The 20,991-nt window shown below is 40.6% G+C and overlaps 2 protein-coding genes across 7 annotated transcripts in view; one reads left to right on the top strand and one right to left on the bottom strand.

Annotated features, from left to right (window-relative positions):
• Window positions 1-11,094, top strand: part of SLC31A1 (solute carrier family 31 member 1) — a 35,083-nt gene extending 23,989 nt beyond the window's left edge. Inside the window, exons 2-5 of the mRNA XM_057724620.1 lie at window positions 3,821-3,996; window positions 4,472-4,544; window positions 6,300-6,468; window positions 7,699-11,094. Of these exons, the coding sequence (XP_057580603.1) occupies window positions 3,853-3,996; window positions 4,472-4,544; window positions 6,300-6,468; window positions 7,699-7,900 (588 nt within the window). The 5' untranslated portion in view covers window positions 3,821-3,852 and the 3' untranslated portion in view covers window positions 7,901-11,094. The remainder of the gene's footprint in view (window positions 1-3,820; window positions 3,997-4,471; window positions 4,545-6,299; window positions 6,469-7,698) is intronic.
• Window positions 11,095-13,415: 2,321 nt separating this feature from the next.
• CDC26 (cell division cycle 26) lies at window positions 13,416-20,989 on the bottom strand. 6 transcript variants are annotated; one of them, XM_057723158.1, is made up of 4 exons: window positions 20,826-20,989; window positions 19,296-19,394; window positions 18,702-18,795; window positions 13,416-13,936 (listed from the first exon to the last, which is right to left on the bottom strand). In XM_057723158.1, exons 3-4 carry the CDS (start codon window positions 18,780-18,782, stop codon window positions 13,760-13,762), a joined length of 258 nt encoding a protein of 85 aa, XP_057579141.1. In that variant the 5' UTR covers window positions 18,783-18,795; window positions 19,296-19,394; window positions 20,826-20,989; the 3' UTR covers window positions 13,416-13,759. The 6 variants fall into 6 exon arrangements, with proteins under 6 accessions (XP_057579141.1, XP_057579138.1, XP_057579143.1 ...); XM_057723155.1 differs by having other exon boundaries at window positions 18,702-18,827; window positions 20,826-20,987; XM_057723160.1 differs by lacking the exon at window positions 20,826-20,989 and adding an exon at window positions 20,437-20,795.
• Window positions 20,990-20,991: the final 2 nt, after the last annotated feature.

Here is a 20,991-nt window from a genome sequence, read left to right as displayed (position 1 = left end):
TGTGCGCCACAACTATTGAGCCTGTGCTCTAGAGCACATGCACCACAACTATTGAGCCTGTGCTCTAGAGCCCATGAACCACAACTATTAAGCCCATGTGCCACAGCTACTGAAGCCCACACGCCTAGAGCCCATGCTCTGCAACAAGCAAGGCCACCACAATGAGAAGCCCACGCACCACAACGAAGAGTAGCCCCTGCTCGCCACAACTAGAGAAAGCCCATGTGCAGCAACGAAGACCCAAAGCAGCCAATTAAATAAATAAATAAATAAATTGATAAAAAAAAAAGTTCATCAGGGAAATCAAGGGCACAAATCTTAAGTAGTTTCTGGTGCTATGTTCTTGCTCTTTATTTTATTTATTTATTTTTTTAAGCTCTTTATTGGAATATATTTGCTTTACACTCTTGTACCAGTTTTTGAGGTACACCAAAGTGAATCTGCTGTATTTATACATACATCCCCATGTCCCCTCCCTCCCGCGACTCTCTCCTACCCTCCCTGTCCTGGCCCTCTAAAGCATCACCCATCATCGAGTTGATCTCCCTTTGTTATACAGCAACTTCCCACTAGCTATCTATTTTACATTTGGTAGTGTATCTATGTCTGTGCTACTCTCTCACTTCATTCCAGCTTCCCCTTCGCCCCCCACCCCAGCCCCGTGTCCTCAAGTCCATTCTCTACATCTGCATCTCTACTCTTGCCCTGTTGCTGGGTTCATCAGTACCATTTTTTTAGATTCCATATATCTGAGTTAGCATACGGTATTTGTTTTTCTCTTTCTGGCTTACTTTGCTCTGTATGACAGTCTCTAGGTCTACCCACCTCATTACATACAGTTCAATTTCATTCCTTTTTATGGCTGAGTAATATTCCATTGCATGTATGTGCCACATCTTCTTTATCCATTCATTTGTTGATGGGCATCTAGGTTGTTTCCATGTCCTAGCTATTGTAAATAGTGCTGCAATGAACATTATGCTACATGTTTCTTTTTGGATTATGGTTTTCTCTGGGTATATGCCCAGTAGTGGGATTACTGGGTCATGTGGTAGTTCCATTTTTAGTTTTTTAAGGAACCTCCAAACTGTTTTCTATAGTGGCTGTACCAGCTTACATTCCCACCAACAGTGCAGGAGAGTTCCCTTTTCTCCACACCCTCTCCAGCATTTATTGTTTCTAGATTTTTTGATGATGGCCATTCTGACCAGTGTGAGGTGATCCCTCATTGTGGCTTTGACTTGCATTTCTCTGATGATTAGTGATGTTGAGCATGTTTTCATGTGTTTGTTGGCCATCTGCATGTCTTCTTTGGAGAAATGTCTTTTTAGGCCTTCCGCCCATTTGTGGATTGGGTTATTTGCTTTTTTTGGTATTAAGCTGCATGAGCTGCTTGTATATTTTGGAGATTAATCCTTTGTCCGTTGCTTCGTTGGCAAGTATTTTCTCCCATTCTGAGGGTTGTCTTCTTGTCTTGTTTATGGTTTCTTTCGCTGTGCAAAAGCTTTTATGTGCTTGCTTTTTAAATTGTCCTTTGCATTTCATCTTATGCTGCAAAATGACAATTATGACTGTTCAGTTGCCTCTTCTAACTTTTAGTCTTGAAGCTCCATGAGGAAAGAGTCTGTGTCTGGTTCATCTCTGTATGTCCCTCAGTCTCTTAAAACAAAAGGCACTCTGCCAATATTCACTGAATTAAAGGCCAGGATTCATGTTGATAACATGGAATGAAATTATCCTTTATGGTTTTCTTATGATATAATCACTCTCTAGACCCTTATTAGAAGAGAACAGAATTTGTGACTTCTACTTCAGTCTCTTTATGAGAATGTGCTTTCAGGTTTCTTGGCAGGCAGAGTCTTTTCATTCTTATTTCACTTCATTTCCTTGGTTCAAAATCATAATTTATGATCACTCAGATATCAGTGATCTCTCCATCCTACTATGTTTCTTTATCTGAACTGCTATCCACTTACCATTTGTTCCATCATTGAAACTTTGTGTGTGTTCTCGCTTGTTAATTTTGTGTGTGTGTGTTTCTTTGGTTTGTTTTGGTTTTTTACTGTTCACTATAAAACCTTTGTGGACAAATATCTTATTATATATTTCTTTGTACCTCCAATCTAGTCCTTTTATGGGAACAGTACTAATAACACCAGCTTGTCCAGCTTCCTAATTATGAAGTGATAAAGTATCTGGCATGAGAGTTATTTAAATTCAGTTGAATTTTGATTATCCATAACTGGAAATAACATATTTTTTAAGCTTTTCCTTTGCTGGAAATAACCTGTTTTTTAAGCCTGCTGTCACAGAATCATGGGATGGGAGTTGAAGAGGGGGAAATAGATGTTTAATAGGTGGCTGAATATTTGTGCTTTTGATCAGCCATCTATGACTCCCTGAATCTATATAAATTTCCTATCTAAAGTATGTCTCTTTTCAGCCTCTTAGTAATACTGCCCTATTACCCTGTTTCTTTCCTTCACAGCAGTAATCACTCCATGAAACTGTTCTGTTTGCTTTTTGTTTCTCCATCCTGTACCTTGTTTGTCTTACTCACTGTTGAGTTACTAGCACTTAGCTCAGAGTTTGGTGCATGTAAGAGCTTGATAAATAGTTATTGATTGGATTAATAATGAGGCACACTTAGGCTGTGAACATGAACACTTGCTTAGAATTTCGAAAGCAGTCTTTCCTCCACAGACTGGAGCTGAGGGACACATAAAGAGAATCCACCGACACCTCCCTCTCCACCCTCCGCAGCTTCCCACTCCCCACCCCAGCTACAGGAGCTTTTGTTCCTTGGATTATGTCTCAGACGGACTTCTGCAGTAAAGTAGTGAAGTGGTAGTAAAGACACAAGACTGAATGTGTGGGTTGTCTAGACTTAATTTAATAGAAAATATCCAATTTATACCTTGTTTTCAATGTTCTCAGCTCTAATGCCCTGCTGGGATTGATTCTGTACCTACATTCTGAGCACACTACTTGCCTAGGGCAGCAATAGACCTTTTCTTCTAATTTAAATTAGGTGAAGGCTGGTTGTCCTATATGTGAAAATGTATTCTTAATATCCTGATTGAACACAGGCCATCCAATTAGGTGAATTATCTTGAAATACTTGCTTTTTATCTACTGACATTTATGATTAGAAAAGCAGTTAAATTTTATTAATGGCATCAATTTGTCCATTATTACAAACTGTTTCCTGCAACCCAGAGAAGCTACTTTTCTTCTCCTTATCTCATATTTAAATTTGAACATACGTTGAACATATCTAGTAAAGGAACGATTCTGCAGAATGAGTTAGGTTTCTGATGTGTATAACTGGTTCACTTTGTTGTACAGCAGCAACTAACACAACATTGTAAATCAACTATATTCCAATAAAAATTAATTAAAAAAAAAAGAGTTAGGTTTCTGAAACCCTACATGCCAATGCCTTCTGCCACAGTCTCCAGAGATGATCCTTATTAGTACAGTTACTTCTCTCTCCATCTGTAGATTATAAAAAATAACTCTGAATAAAGATGCTAGGAGAGCATATATTCACTGGCTGAAATCCCACACAAAGTATTTATTTATTAAGAATCAAGATCTGGGGAATTCCCTGGCAGACCAGTGGTTAGGACTCTGTGCTTCAACTGCAGGGGGCACAGGTTTGATCCCTGGTCCCCCTGGTCAGGGAACTAAGATCCTACGTTCTGAGCAGAGTGGCCCCCCCAGAAAAACAGGGACAAGATGAAACACCGTGAAGATTTTTTTAAAAACTCAAGATTTTGTATTTTTAATTATTGTATATAATTCTTTTTCTTAAAAGAATCTTCTACTGACTCAACTTTTCCTGGAAAAATGGACCATTCCCACCACATGGGGATGACCATGGGGATGACCATGGGGATGAGCAGTGGGGATGACAACACTACCATGCCACCTTCTCACCATCACCCGACCACTTCAGCTGCCCACGCTCACGATCACATGATGATGATGATGGTAAGTGCCACAGGAGAGGCAGCCCAGGCCCTTTCCCGCCCTCTTGGGTGATAGAAATAATAGAATTTTAGGACTGGAAGATGATTGTCTTTAAAGATCAGCTTACCCATGAGGAACAACTAAGGCACAGCTAGAGAAGTCAAGTGATTTGCCCAAGATTATGTGGCAGGTTAATTTCAGAGCCACACCAGAACCAAGATTTCTGTGGTTCTTTCTTCGGTATTCCTTTCTTTCAAAATTGACCCTTTCCTGGATTAAGTTCTGGTCTTTATGCTTGTTTAGAAAAGAGAAAAAAAACAAAAGTTGACAGTGGGGGCAAAGGAGAGTACTTGTGGAGAGGTGCCTGTGGTAGCAATACAAAAATGAGGGAGAAAGCCTGCCACTGCAGTTATTAAATGTTTTAAGCTTCTTGACCTGAAATTCTCATGTAGAAGCTTCAGTTGTCTCTAACTGACATGTTTTGGTTTCCTGGCAGCCTATGACCTTCTACTTTGGCTTTAAGAACGTGGAAATATTGTTTTCTGGTTTGGTGATCAATACAGCTGGAGGTGAGTAAGCCATCAGGTGTTGTCTGAAGGTAACACTCACGTGAGAGACAGTGACAAAGAACCTGGAAACCGAGCACCTCTTTCTGCCATAATTACTGAGTCACTATGGTTACGCTCATAACCATTGCTTCCTACTTCCTAACTGGAAGGTAAGGATACACAGTGCTTATTTTGGTCCTACAGTAAACCTCTCGTAAATACCATGTTTATGTTTTAGAGTTTCTGAAACATAATTTAGATACCATTTTTGCAGACCATTTCCTTTCATCCTTTCATCCTTTCATCCTTTTCCAGAGTGTTTCCTTTGATAAATTATTGGCCTTGGACATAGACTATAGTTGAAGTTCAAATGACATAAGCATTTTATATATACATACCACAAAATAACCCTAGCTTAAAAGCTATTAATCAAGTATAATCATTCCATTTTACAGATAAATTAAGCTTCAAATAGTGAAATGTTTAGCCCTAAATCACATGAAGTTAGTATGTCAGAGCTAGGACCGGGACCTTAGGGCTTCTATTCGTGCCTAATCCAATGCTCTTTCTAGCTTAACAAACTGCTTTACATCATTTCTGATTCTTGGCCCATCTTAGGGTCAGTCCTAGTTTTGGGGTAGCTAGTCATCCATTTTCTTGTCTATAACATTGAGTGGGCGTGCCTTAAATTCAAATGGCACAAGTTCAGTCATCAGGTGGACCACTTTCAGTACAAGAGAAATCTTTGGACCCACAAAACCAATTTGTTCTGGGAAGAAGGGAAGCATTTAATTCAGGTAGTATGTTAAATCAGTTTTGAATACTTTCATATTCTTACCAACGTTTTACAGTGCAAAACACTTAGAATTGAAATGCTGGTTTAAGAAATAGAATCAAAAAAAAGAAAAGAAATAGAATCAGCACTTTAAAATAGTTTTATTCCTCTTTCTGTTTTATTTATTTATGTATTTATTGGTTGCGTTGGGTCTTCACTGCTGCATGCAGGCTTTCTCTAGTTGTGGCGAGCAGGGGCTACCCTTTGTTGCAGGGCGCGGGCTCTCACTGTAGTGGTTTCTCTTGCAGAGCATGGTTTCTAGGCGTGCAGGCTTCAGTAGTTGTGGCACGTGGGCTCAGTAGCTATGGCTTGTGGGCTCTGGAGCACAGGATCAGTAGTTGTGGCACACGAGCTTACTTGCTCTGCGGCATGAGGGATCTTCCCAGACCAGGGATCCCGTGTCCCCTGCATTGGCAGGCAGATTCTTAACCACTGCGCCACCAGGGAAGCCCCTGTTTTATTCCTCTTTTTCATCTTCTACATTGTGTGTTTCAGCGTAACAAGCTAATTTAATGACATCAAGCAGCCTGATCAAAAGGTTGTTGTTGTTTGGATTATTTTCTTGTATCTTAATCAGAAAATGAGTATGTTTTTCAGTGGAGGGAGTAGGTTTCACTAACACCATCTTAGATCTTCTCTTCCATCTGTACAAATGAAGAGGTAACAATATAATATATTCCGAAATTGAGAAGAGAGTAGCAGTTTTTCAGAATTCCCTGACGGTCTAATGGTTAGGACTTGGCAATTTCAATGCCATGGGCCCAGGTTCAATCCCTGGTGGTCAGGGAACTAACATCCCGCAAGCCACATGGCACAACCAAAAAAACAAACAAACAAAAAAGACTAGTAGTTTTTCTCTATTGTCTTTCTAGCTTGGAGAGCACACCAGCTAATGATTTTGCATGTTTGACGATATCGCCATCTTTTCCTTCCCTACTTAGAAATGGCTGGAGCTTTTGTGGCAGTGTTTTTACTAGCCATGTTCTACGAAGGACTCAAGATAGCCCGAGAGGGCCTCCTGCGCAAGTCACAAGTCAGCATTCGGTACAATTCCATGCCTGTCCCAGGACCAAATGGAACCATCCTTATGGAGACACACAAAACTGTTGGGTAAGATTGACCAGATCTAGGTGGACGTTCTGGAGAGCTGAAGTAGCTAAACAGGAAAGCAGCCATTTTATTAGCAACAGCCCTCTTCTTGAGTTAATGATTCTATATGACCTTGATCAAAACTGGTTTTGGAGGCTTGGGGTTGCGGGTCATTAGCAGGCCAAAAGAGGAATGGTAGGAACCCTTCTACAAACATGAACATTTATTCCAAATTCTAAGTATTGGTCACTTTGGAAGAAGGAAAAGAATCCATATTTTAACATATTAGCCAAAATAATAAACAAGTTAAGAAAAGAAATAAGACTGTACAGATGTCTGTATTCCACCTAAGAAAGCGTATGGATGACTATTGGTTTTTCCCACAGATTGGCAAATGCTTTTTAAGATTCAGTTATAATAGAAATATAGGTCTTAAAGCTAAACTGGAATTCAAAGACTCCTATAGACCAATGTCCTGCTCTCAAGTAAGCACAGTATTATTTATTCCAGTTGTACCAATGACTGGGCTTATTGAGGGCCAAACGCTGTAACCTACCTAAGGTGAGAGAACTAGTAAGTGACGGGGGGATAAACAGCCAGATCTCCTGATCCCTAATTAAGAACTTTCTACTGTACCAGGGGTTCCCCAACCTTTTTGGCACCAGGGACCGTTTTCATGGAAGACAGTTTTTCCAAGCGGGGGGTGGTTTTCGGAATGATTCAAGTACATTACATTTATTGTGCACTTTATTTCTATTATTATTACACCAGCTCCACCTCAGGTCATCAGGCATTAGACCCGGGGGTTAGGGACCCCTGTACTATACCACCCAACCCTCAATTCTATTTCCAGTTTTTTAGAGAATGAACTTTGCAAAGGTGGAAGACTTAAAAATGTTCAGGCAAATTAGTGTGGGAGGGTGTGGGTCATCTCCTTCAGGATCCAAGGTGGAGGTAAGTCAGGAGATTACCCCTCCTTCCTCTCTCCTCTTCCTGAAGAGCCTCCCTCCTGCTGCCATATAACCACATCTGGCCGATGCTTTTTAACCTCACAGCCCTATCATGTTCCATTTCCAAGGACAGTAAGCAGCCTGCATAGACACAAGTACCTGTAAGTTGCCAGGGTGGCTGTGAGAGTCCAGCTCAAGCTGAGCCCATGACTGCAGTGGTTCCCCCTTTCTCCTGATGTGCATGCAGGGCTGCCTGAGCACTCCTGGGGCCCTGACTGTTGTGTCCCTGTTTACTCTTCAGGCAACAGATGCTGAGCTTCCCTCACCTCCTGCAAACAGTGCTGCATATCATCCAGGTGGTCATCAGCTACTTCCTCATGCTCATCTTCATGACCTACAACGGGTACCTCTGCATTGCTGTAGCGGCAGGGGCCGGCACAGGGTACTTCTTCTTCAGCTGGAAGAAGGCAGTGGTAGTGGACATCACAGAGCATTGCCATTAACGTCTAACTCCATAGTGTGGCCTTATCGATTGCAGTGGGAAGCAGTTCAAGACTGGAAGACAGGATTCCAATCGTCTCTTCTTGCTCCTTATCTCCTACATACACACACACACACACACACACACACACACACACACAAACACACACCCCTGCTCAACAGAGGTTTAGCTTACAATCTCTGAGCTGAAGTGGTAACCTTCCCCCGCTTTTTTCCCCTAATAATCTGAGTTTGCTATTTCTGTTGAGGTGAAGCCACCCATGAGATGTTCTCTCCTTCCCCATTATCTTAGGTCCAAGTTATATAATCTTATCTAATCCAGGTAGCTTTCTATTCCACGACTTGATCACCTGCTTCCTTTTTTAGTCTTCTGTTCTTTTATTTTTTAACAGACAATTTGTGAATTTGGTGGGTTTTTCCTGGGTCAGTGATGGAAATGGATTAACTTTAGCCAGGATTGATGGCAGGTGAGGGAAATTCTTGCCCAGCTAAACCCAGAACCCAAACTTAACACTTAAAAATATGTTCTAGTCTTCGGACTCAATGAGTGGGAGATAGATTGTGCCTTTCTCTGGGTGTGACGTGTTGCACTGAAATCTTTGTAGGAGACAGAGAGGTGGTTTGAGAGTGTATAAATGCAGGCCCGGGGCCGGAGTGTGCATTCTTGGGTGGCTGTCTCATCAATTTGTGTTCCCACCTAACATTTTGATTAGAATGAACTTCTCAATCAAAAAAAAAAATGACAATCAATTTGGAAAAGTAGAAATAGATATTTTAAAATGAAACCATTGACATTTTACTTTGACTAGGTACCTTTGTATGTCACAGCTGAGTGAAGCAAGCATTTAAATCATTTTTCTCCCATTATTGTTTTCATGTGTCTGCCTCTAAACCAGTGGTTTTCTGACTTTAGCGTGTATTAGAATCACCTGGAGAGCTTGTTAAACCCCTGGTTGCTGAGCCTTGACCCAGAGCGCCCCCAAATTGGCATTTTTAACAAGCTCCCAGGTGATGCTCCTGCTGATGATCAGGGGACCACGCTTTGAGCATCTCTGCTTTAAACTAAGGGAGTATCACCTGGTGGGTGAGCTACTTGGTACTGGCCATGGGAACTTGACTTGCTATTAGTAGGTGGTGTGTCTGGGCTTAACTCATGTACTAAATGCTGCTGGTCAATACTTAATCATTCCACAAACATTTATTCAGCCCCGACTGTGTTTGTGTGCCCAGGTGCACGTGCACAAAAGGCTGTAGCCAAAGTAACTTTTGTTAGCATGTATGAAATCACTAGTCCTTATTTTTAAAGATCTGTAATTTCTTGGAAATGGCTTGAAGGTTAACAGAGACCTTTGATCCGAAATGTAAATCAGCCAGTCATGGATTAGAAGGGCAAAAGCCGAGCCCTCTCTTTGGAGAGGCCTAGGGCACAGTCAGCTGATGGCCAGATTTTCCTCGGCCCCCGACATCCATGCCCATACCAGGCATATCCTCATTCTCTGCCTGACCATCTTTGTTACTCTTGTGGGGGCTTGATTAGATCACAAGTGGCCAAAAGTACTTTCCTCAGTGAAGAATCACATTGGATTTTTTATTCTGTTGTTAGTCTACGCTGCAGTCTTGTTCCCAGTCCAACCTACCTCTGTAAAGTGACTCTTCTTGTGCCGGTCTGTTAAATCTTGCCCTCCTTGGTGCTAGACTCCATTTGTGCCTCAGGGCAGGAGAGACAAAACACAGCTATCCTGTTGGCCTCTGTTGTGGTTTTGAAGTTTGTACTTTCTCTGTTGGTGCCAGTTAAATATTGGAGGGCGAGAAATGTGTACTTTCGTGGCTTTGAACCAAGAGAGGGTTATGCGCTTACTTGATGGAGGTTAAAATCTAAGAACCATTATTTAGAGTTTTATGTTTTCCTCTCATTCCAACCCCTTGCAGTGCTGATACTTAGCATAAGCAAAGGGAATGACAGGTACTGATAAAAATCCAGCATTAAGGTACAAATAGCCTGTTATCGTCTCGGAAGCCAAGGAATAATAAAATCCTGAGAAATAAAATAAGAATCAATGTTTAGTAGTGACCCTGGTACTCTCTAGAAATCTTGACATGATCTGCTATAAAATACCCTTTCAGGAACAGGACCTTATCAGTAAGGTAAGAAAAATCAAGGCCAGTTAAGACAAAATGCTGTGAATTTCAAACTCTTGGAGAGAAACATCGGTTTGGGATAAGTCTTCGGGCATTCAAGATAGAGTCTCATGAAACACCTGAATTCTAGCGATCTTGAGCTAGGTTGCCAAAGGAAGAAACTAGTGAAGGAAAAAAAAAACAAAAAGTAAGCTTAAATTCTTTCTTTCTTGAGCTGTTGGATTGTGATAATATAATGATCTTGTTAACTTTCATTTCTGTATCCCTGTTCATTTAGAGTTTAGTGCCTGACTTCTTTGTTCCTTTCGGATCCAAATTTCTCTTTTCCTCCTGTTTGCAACTATTAGAAGCTGCATCCCCATGTCTTTGGCCCCTTATTCTTCTCTCCTGTTCCCTTTCTTTTAGTCTTTTATCCCATATGTCTAGTTTATTAAATCTCCCTCGCCCTCCTGATACAGTGGACAATGCTGGCAGTTGGATGTGGATATAGATACCAACCAGAAGTTGTAAAACTTGATAGAGACCCTAAGCACACTTTGAGGAGCAATTGTCCCAATGGAATTTCTATGAGGCTGGGTAAAGGGCTACCTGGTACTATCCACAAAGTTACAGCATCTTAGGTGCCGTTTCCAACCTGTGCTGGAGAAACACTCAGCCCCACATTGCCCACACACAGAATCTTCTCTGTCCACCAGGGAATTAGAGATGAAGGTTTCTTCACTACATCTATGGTAGGATTGTCTGGAATTCCCTTTTAGGCTGTGGGGTACTGATATTGGGTTCTAGCCACAGGGATTCCTTGTAGAAGCTGGAAGGGGAGTTGGCAGGGAGTACACTTTCATGTCATTTAATTTTGATCTTGCCCTCTCCAGCTGCTTCCTTCAGAAGATACATCTAAAGATACAAAGTCTGCATTTGATATAATGCCTTAATCACTGGGTCTACAATTAATGTTGACTGTTTTAGATTGTAAGCTCCTGGAGGGCAGTATTGCTCTAGTAGGAATGTTTTAACAGTGTCATGTGCAAAAGAACAAATAAATATTTTGATTTTGTGATTCTATGCATGTCTTCCACCCACAGTGGTATCAGAATAAGTGGTCTCTTTATTGTCCACGTGGAGTCTGTTCATTTTTATGGGTTTTTAAGATGTCCATCGTTTAGGTGGTGTGATCCCTTTATGTTTTCATCTCACTCTCCTCCTACTCTACTTAAAATGACAAGCCTTGTACATGCCAGAAGATCTACATGACCTTTTGCATAGGAGACAGGGTCTTCATGAAGCTGCAGTACCTCAGTATACGAAGGATTCTTGAATTTACAAGTGAATTTGTCATATCATAATTACTTCCCTGTGTTTATGCTGTCAAGCAAGGGGCTAGGAGTTGGCCCCAAGCCTGTTCCCTTTGTGCCAGAATGGTGGTGGTTTGTGCCTTTCCTGTTGGCCCCTAGCTGGGCATCTTGCCATTCATCACCACTCCTAGACTTTCCCATAGTGTAGTGTGACAAGCACGTGCTTTGGAGTCAGGTACACCTGGCTTTGAATCCTGGCTCCACCACTTAACTAGAAGTGTGACCTTAGGCCAGTTATTTTAATAATCCCTAAGTCTTAGTTTTCTCATTTATAAAAAGGCAATAATAGTACCTATTCGAATTAATCTCCTGATTGTCACTCCAGCTTTCAAGAGAATGAAAGGTACATGCTTCTGGCTACTGTTGGCATCTCTTCACAAGCACTTGGGTTTGGGCAACCCAGAAATGAACACTAAGAAATGACCTAAGAAATCATCAATACATTGATTTCAGTGGTGTCAAAAAAGATTTACAGGGAATCCCCTGGTTGTCCAGTGGTTAGGACTCTGAGCTTCTACTGCAGGGGGCACATGTTCAATCCCTGGTTGGGGAACTAAGATCCCACATGGCCCAGCCAAAAAAGAAAAATGATTTATAGCTGCAATAAGCTCTTATTTACTAATCTGGTAATTGCCTCATTCTTTATAAATAAAATAGCATGGAAATTTCCTGAGAACTGAAACAGCAACCTCTCACTCTACCCCATGTTCTCAAACCTACTAGTGGGAGACCAGGAAAGCAGTGTAGCAAGGAGGTTTAGAAGCACAGGTTCAAAAGTCATTCTGCCTGGGTTCAGATCTCAGCGCTACCCCTTAATAGCTGAGTATTAGTTTTGTCTTTTATAAAATTAGGTTAAAGTACTCTCCTCATAAGAGTTAAAGATTACGTGAGATAATCTGCGTAAAGCACTTGGTACGGTGTCTTACACCCAGAGTCCTCTTGAGTATTAGTACGGGGAGGCACCATGTTTTCATGCTTCTGTGCCTATTCACGCTGGGAAGTCACAGTGACAGGTTGAGGCAGTCTTGTTTGACACCTGGGGATGTCAAGACTATTTTTCTTTCCTTTTGCCCCTCCATACTGGTCTTTGTAGGATTCAAAATAATCAAACTCAGTTTCCCTATCTGGAGCCCATTCTTGCTTTGTTTTCCAGATTAAAAGAATGAAAGATCCCAAATAGTTTGCAAGGCAAAAATAGAGACACAGATGTAGAGAACAAACGTATAGACACCAAAGGGGGAAAGAAGAGGGTGGGATGAATTGGGAGATTTGGATTGACATATATACACTTACTATGTATAAAATAGATAACTAATGAGAACCTGCTGTATAGCACAGGGAATTCCACTTCGTTGTACAGTAGAAACTAACACAACATTGTAAAACAACTATAACCCAATTAAGGAAAAAAAAGTAAGTTAAAAAAAAAAGGAAGCCCAGATAAAAGTGAAAGAGTAAAGATTTTTTAAGAATGGTTGGAGGAAGAAAGGAAACTATATATTCTCCTCTATTCCTGCTTCTCCCCACGTTCTTATTACCCAGACTTAAATTACCACAGAAAGGCTAGATAAAATGCTAACAGTTCTCTTTAGAACTTATGATTCCAGAGGTTCTTTCTACCACAGTTGGCAGTTCCTAGCAGTTGAATTAAACAGTGAAAACAATAGGACATGATTTTAAATTAGCCTCTGAGCTGTCTCTCAGATTGGCTTGTCAGAGAAACTCTTAGGCGATTTGGGAAAGGAAGGAAAACTGGAATGATGGTAATACTGATACTCTACTGCCTATCCTCCCCAAATTACACCCAAACTAGTTACAAAGCCATTCTGTAAAGATTCTGGAAATCCACAACCTGAGTTTATACAAAATCATGATTATCTAATCTCCACAAGGGCAGTGATCTCTGATTTGTTCACTGATGTTACTAAGTGCCTAGAATGGCACCTGGCACACAGTAGGAACTCAATAAATACTTGTTGAATAAATGAGTTAAACGAAAATCAGTGACAGGGATCAACTGGAAGTGTTCTGTGTTTAGGGTCTTTTAATAAACATGGGAAGAATGATGTAGTAATTTAGTGCTATTATACTTCATTAAGGATGTCACACACTTTTCCAAAAATATATTTATTTTTAAAAACAAAAATCAGACAAGTTTTATCGAGTCAAATTTTCCAGAGACAAACCAGAGTTTGAATTTCAGCTTTCAGACTGAAAGTTAAGCATCAGTAATCTCATGCAGAAGTATTTCTCTCTGCAAGAGGTAAAACATTCTGCTTGATTGCAAGCACTCAATTCTCTAAATCTTGTTTGTATTTCTGCCATCATTTTACTCCATTCCAGGTCTCGGGCACGCAAGATAATCCACCACTAAAATTCAAAACTTCCAAATTGAGAGGAACGATTGTTGGGCTTGGGTTGGGGTTTATAACCAATTCGATCATTAATCATTTGTTCCCGGCTCTTAGGGTCACTGCTGAGCCCAATGGCACTTTCTCCATCGCTGCCTCCTACAACATCCACATCTTCCTTTTGTTTCTTACGGGTCTGAAAGTATAAAAGCTTCAGTATTAAGGCAATATTTTATTCATCAACAAACATTTATTTAGCACCTACCACATGCCAGGCATAGGGTAAAGGATAGGGTTCGGGTCTACAGAACAATAAACTGAAATCCTAGATTTAGATGGTTAAGGCTACAAGGAGGATACATGGATATAGCAATAAAAGATACAACTCCTACCCTCCAGGATGTCACAGTCTAACAGGAAAACAGGTAAACAGACCATTACAACATAGGGTGATCAGGGCTATGACAGAGGAAAGTCCACACAATAGACAGGGAAGTCCACACAATAGATGGAAAAATAAAGTGACCGGTAAAACAATAACCACCAGACATTAACAGCTTAGCTGACACTATGAGATTAAATGTAATACAGGAAAAGCATGTTTTGTGCTGTCTTATCATGAGGCCTGATTTGGGGAATTCGTTTTGTTTTCAGATAAAAGGTTTGGCTCTTAAGCCACAAGTTACTGCAGAATTCACAAAGTCTATGTCTCAGTTTGATCATGTTCAAAGAGAGAAACTAACACCCCACAACCACTATTACCTGAGAGTTCCTTACTAGAAGAATGGCTCCACTACACTAATCCCTGGAATTACTGCTATTCTTCACCACTCACTGCTGAACTGTGAGCATTTCAATGCCAACGTCAAAGTATTACAGTGAATAAATGAGGTACTACTTTTTATATATATACAAACATAATGACTTTCCTGAGTTACTCTCTAGGCTACACTACCCAATAAATAACATTAGAAAGTTCTCCCCAAACACCCTCGTAAAAACAAGTTCTAAAAGGCAAAGGATGATATCATTTTATAAGCCACGAGAAACTCAGAATATCCAAGTAGAATGAAATCATTTAAAAGGCTTCCCACCATGAACAACTGCTGACTGCTTCAAAATCCAGAGTCACCAAAAATCCAGAGTCACCAGAGTAATCAAACTAATTTCAGTAACAAATGCAATACCAGTTTTCTACTGTTTTATTTTAGCACAGGGCAAAAACTATCCTTCTCTCCATTGTTGCTCTAAAATAGGTGAAACCCACTGGATAACCGCCTTTAGTAGAAAGACTAAAAACAACAACAAAAATACCTAGGAATAAATTTATACCTAGGAATAAATTTAACCAAGGAGGTGAAAAGACCAGTACACTTAAAACTATGAGACAAGAAATTGAAGAAGATACAAAGAAATGAAAAGGTATTTCACGCTCATAGATAGGAAGAATGAACAGTTAAGAAGTCTGTCTGTATTATCTTAAGCAATCTACAGATTCAATGCAATCCCCATCAAAACCCCAACAACATTTTTCACAGAAAAAGAACAAAAAGTCCTAAAATTTGTACAGGACCACAGAAAACCCCAAGTAGCCAAAGAAATCTTGAAAGAAAAAAAAAAAAAAAGAAAGAACAAATCTAGAGGTATCACACTCCCTGATTTCAAATTATACTACAAAGCCACAGTAATCAAGACAGCACGGTATTGGCAGAAAAAGAGACACACAGATCAATGGAACAGAACTGAGAGCCCAGAAATAAACCCTCACACATACGGATAATTGATTTATGACAAAGTAGCAAAGAACATACAATGAAGAAAGGACAGTCTTTTCTATAAATGCTGTTGAGAAAACTGAACAGCTACATGCAAAAGAATGAAACTAGACCACTATCTTAGACCATACACATAAATTAACTCAAAATGGATTAAAGATTTGAATATCAGGCCCGAAATCATAAAACTCCTAGCAGAAAACATAGGCAGTATGCTATTTGACATCCGTCTTAGCAGTATCTTTCTGAGTATGTATCCTCAGGCAAGGGAAACAAAAGCAAAAATAAACAAATGGGACTACATCAAACTAAAAAGCTTCTGCACAGCAAAGGAAACCATCAACAAAACGAAAAGACAGCCTATACCAAATGGGAAAAAATACTTGCAAACAATTTATCTGATAAGGGGTTAATACCCAAAGTATATAAAGAACTCATATAACTCAACAAAAAAAAGACAACCCAAGAACGTGAATAGACATTTTCCCAAAGAAGACATACAGATGGCCAACAGCCATATGAAAAGGTGTTCAACGTCACTAATTATTAGGGAAATGCAGATCAGAACCACAATGAAATACCACCTCATGCCCATTAGAATGCTATTACCAAAAAGACAAGAAATAAGTGTTGGAGAGGATGTGGAGAAAAGGAAATCTTAAAATCTTCACACACTATTGGTGAGAATGTAAACTGGTACAGCCCCTATGGAAAACTGTATGGAGACTTCTCAAAAAATTAAGAGTAGAACTACCATATGATCCAGCAATTCCACTTCTGGGTATATATCCAAAAAAATCAAAAACACTAATTCAAAAAGCTAAATGCACCACCACGTTCATCAGCATTATTTACAATAGCCAACATATGGAAACAACTTAAGTACCCCTTGACAGATGAATGGATAGAGAAAATGTGGTACACACACACACACACACACACACACACACACACACACACACAATGGAATACTACTTAGTCATAAAAATTACCTCAATTACAAAAAAAATAAGTAACTCAATAGTGAGCTGACTCTGCAGAGTCAAACTTCAGTATGAGACTAACACTTTATGAGACTCATTACAACTGAAGTTTAAACCATAAAGGGCACTTCGGGAAAAGAGCACAAAGTGTACATAGGAACTGAGGTTTAAGATAAGTCATCAGTGGAAGATAAAGTGGAGAGATGACCAAGGACCAGATCACAAAGGGCCTTATATGACATCCTAAGGAATTTGGACTTTATGCTGAAGGCCAATAAAGAATTTATTTATGTTTTTATTTTTTCCAATAAAGAATTTAAATCTTATTAGTGGACATCTAATACCGTAGGGTAAGGCTATACTTAAAAATACATATTGAACTCCTACTACGTATTAGATGCTGGGAACTCAACGGCTGGAGAAGACAGACATGATTTCTATAATCAGGGTGCCTAATGTAAATGATTTTACAATACACAAACAAATCATTACAAATTATAGTAAGTGCTATGAAATAAAAGCATAAAGTGCTTTGAGAGACCCTAATGAGATGGAGGCACATGGAATGATACACCTAAGTTGGACAGGGTCAGAAGAGGCCTCTCTGACTGGACTGAGGAAGTGACATTCAAACTAAGACATGAAAAAAGAGGAAGCCCTCCTGGCAGAGGAAAATAATATGTGCAAAGGCCATGAGTTATAAATAGTTTGGCATGTTCAAGGAAATAAAAGAAAACCAATGTGCCTAGGGTACAGAGGGCAAGGCAAAGAGTGACAGAAGGTGAAACCTGAGAGGGGACAGAACATATAAAAGCTTCTAGGCCATGAAAAGGAAATGAGGTTTTATTCTAAGTGCAGGAAACCACTGAGGAGTTTTAAGCATGAGAATGACATGATCTGAAATTTATTAAAGATCATTCTAGATACCAGATGGAGAATGGATTAAAGACACAAAAATGGAAGTAGACAACTTGGGATGCTACTGAAATGGTATAGAGTGAAATGATGGTTACTTGGACCAGAGTTCCAACAGTGGAGATGAAAAGGTATGGGTAGATTCCAGAAATATTCTGAAGGTAGCACCAAAGGATTTATGGATATATCGAATACAAAAGGTGAGGGAAAGAGAGAACTCAAGATTGACACTTAGGTTTCTGGCTTGAGCAACTGCATAGAGACTGACATAGGGAACACTGAGGTGAAACCTGTTAGAGGAAGAAATCAAGAGTTTTTTGTTTTAGCGTGTTAAGTGTAGTAAGCTGAATAGTGACCTCCAAAGCTATCAGGTCCTAATCCCTGACTCCTATAATTGTTGCCTTGTATGTGAAAAGGGTCTTTGCAGGTGTGATTAAATTAAGGATGTTGCGATGGGGACATTATCCTGGATTATCTGGGTGGGCCCTTAATGCCAACACATGTATCCTTATAAGAGGGGGCAGAGGGAGACTTCACAGACAGAAGAGGAGAAGGCAATGTAATTACAGAGGCAGACATTGGAGTGATGTGGCCACAAGTCAAGGAATGCCAGTGGCCACCAAAATCTGAAACAGTCAAGGAACAGATTCTCCCCTAGAGCCTCTGGAGGGAGCGTGGTCCTGCAGACATCTTGCTTTTGGATCAGTGATACCGATTTCAGATTTCTGGCCTACAGAACTATGAAAGCATAAATTCCTGTTGTTTTAAACCACCAAGTTTGTGGTAATTTGTTACAGCAACCACAGGAAACTAATACACTATGTTTAAGATGCCTGTAAAGCATCCAAATAGAGATTTCAAACAAGCTGCTGGTATAAGAATCTGGAGTTCAAAAGTTAGAGTTATTGGGACTTCTCTGGTGGCACAGTGGTTAAGAATCCACCTGCCAATGCAGGGTACATGAGTTTGATCCCTGGTCCAGGAAGATCCCACATGCCATGGAGCAACTAAGCCTGTGTGTCACAACTACTGAGCCAAGTACTGCAACTACTGAAGCCCTCATGCCTAGAGTCCGTGCTCCACAACAAGAGAAGCCACCCCACTGAGAAGCCTGAGCACCGCAACAAAGAATAGCCCCCACTCGCCACAACTAGAGAAAATCTGCATGCAGCAACAAAGACCCAACACAGACAAAAAAAAAAACAAAAATAAAAATAATAAATTAAGTTAAAAAAAAAAAGAGTTATTGTCTCAAATATTCCTAAGGGCTTGAAAGTTGTACTCGTACCTCCAGGTCCTTTCGAATGCTTTCAAACTCCTCAATGTCATCAAGCTTCAGCTCCAGGCGGGTTGGTTTTCGTCGCAGCATAATGAAATCAACACTAAGGGACAGACCCAGTGAACTATTTATTAGCTGTTAAAAATGGCAGAGAGGAGGAAAAATTGGAAGGGATAAATCTCAGCTACGAACATAAGATCAATTTGTAAGCATGCACACTAAAATGAGTGGCCATACAAAAGATTCGTTTGGATTCACACACTGACTTCTAAGTCTTTAGGTGTATAATTATTACATTTTTATTACATGATGGAGATCCACAACTCTGTAATTCCAGAAATCTCTTTCTTTCAGAACTTAAAATAGCAAGCTGCCTATAAAACAGGATTCCAGGCAACAATCACTTTAATCTTATGCTCCATTCACAAAGAAATATTCTAGCTAAGGGAATAAAATATCACATTTTAATTCAGTATGGTTAATAGAAGAGTATACAAGTCATTAAATTTGATCAACACTATGTGGGAATTGTGAGAGATTTGTGATCACTCCAAAATGCTAAAATCAGTTTACTAAATCTTATAAAAACTCCCTCTAACTCACCAATTCACAGGATTATCCTCAGGGTCTAAATGGATAGGTCATTCATTAAACAAACAGTTCCTGTGCTCCAGCTACAGAGTTAAAACGCATAGTCACAGTCTATGGGGAAAACAAACACATAAATGGAAAATTGCAATTTACTGTAATAAGAACTCTGATGAGGGTAATCCAATGGCATCACACAGGCACTCAACCCAATGGGGTGAACAGGGATACGGAAGACTTCCTGGAGGAGATGATGTCTTAATTGACTTATGAAGGGCAGGCAGAAAAATGGGATTAAAGACATCCCAGGCAGAGAGCACAAGTATGCACAGAAGCTCAAGAGAACACTAGAATCAGAAAACCCAAGGTAATGCTTACGCTTTAAAAAAAGAAAAGTCTCCTATAAAATTATACATAGGTCACATGGTGAGGATTCAATGAAAATGACACAAGTGAAAGTGACTTTAAAATATGTACAGATATAAGTTATTACATGTATCTAGGATATAGCTAGGGACTGTGAAGTATACAAAGAAATGTCTCCTCCTCCCATGAAGCTTGGGACAGATACAAGTGATATCAACACAAAACACTGGCATATTTCAAATTGCTTTGTACTAAATCAGATACTATCTTCATCCCAATGTAGCCAAAGGGTACAGGAAGCCAAAGTTCCAAGAGGGGAGAATGCTCAAAAGAAAAAACAACTGTGATACATTTTAACTTTTCTACAAACTGTGAAAAGCTCGTTACTAGGGAGCTGTATAGAGTGATAGGTAAAAGTGCTTGCTCAAGGTGAAAGGGCAGAGAGCAGAGATTCTAACCCCATCGCCACTGATCTTGCACAATTAGCTTCACCTTTCACTAAATCTTGGTTTCCTTGTCTGTATCTGTACTCTGTTGTTGTATGGATTGAATTCGTATTGTAGCGTAAATTCCTGTAACATAAACTGGCATTCAGTAAACGCTCAATAAATAGCCATTATCATCATAATTGTCCTTGGAGAGGGAAGGGGGCTCTGTCCGGCTGGGGAAACACTAATATTTTGAGCATCTCCACCCCCGATATGGGGGCAGAAACCTTGTGTTCTCCCTCTTTGATGCCCCAGAACCCAGCGCACACAAGGCTGTGCAGAATTGCTTGCGTGCAGTTTACCTGACGCCTCACCTTCATCATCACAGTCTGAGTAAGATAGAAAGACCGGGCTGAAGACAGGAAAAGCAGGCCTCGGCTACTCCGCCGGGTCTTTATTTTACTTTGGCGCTAGAGGGCTCTTCGAGCTGCAACTGCCCAAATGCACCTACAACCCACCCAACTCAGAAGAAACTGCCGAGAGAACTTCCTGACAGCGGAGGAGAACAGCACTCCTTCCGCAGCTCCAGGGCCGCACTCGCGGGTCCAGGGCGCGGGTTTCCATGGCAACACGGTCCTCCGCTCCCGCAGGACTTAAAGCTCCTCGCAGGGCCGGGAGCCACAGCAGGCCCCGGAAGCCCTCGATTCGCCCCCCGGGTTCGGTCCGCAGCCGCGCGACTCGCCGCACCTACCTCTTTTCAGACCTGCTCAGCCCCTTCCCGGAACCTCGGTGCCCACCCCGAATCATCGGCTAAGCTAACTGGACTACACTTCCCAGACTGCTCTGAGCCTCTCTCCTCGCAGAACCTCTTCCCCCGCGTGCTTTTCCCGGAGGCTCTACGGGTCACACCTCTCGAC

The sequence above is a fragment of the Hippopotamus amphibius genome, chromosome 2 (genome assembly GCF_030028045.1).
Source record: "Hippopotamus amphibius kiboko isolate mHipAmp2 chromosome 2, mHipAmp2.hap2, whole genome shotgun sequence".
In the NCBI taxonomy this organism is placed as follows: domain Eukaryota; kingdom Metazoa; phylum Chordata; class Mammalia; order Artiodactyla; family Hippopotamidae; genus Hippopotamus; species Hippopotamus amphibius.
This window is presented reverse-complemented; position numbering and strand designations above follow the sequence as displayed.

Coding starts and splice junctions, on each gene's coding strand:
- CDC26 (XM_057723158.1), bottom strand. CDS start 18,782: ATGCTGCGACGAAAACCAACCCGCCTGGAGCTGAAGCTTGATGACATT. Junction 13,937..18,701: donor GCATTCGAAAGGACCTGGAG/GTACGAGTACAA, acceptor TTATACTTTCAG/ACCCGTAAGAAACAAAAGGA.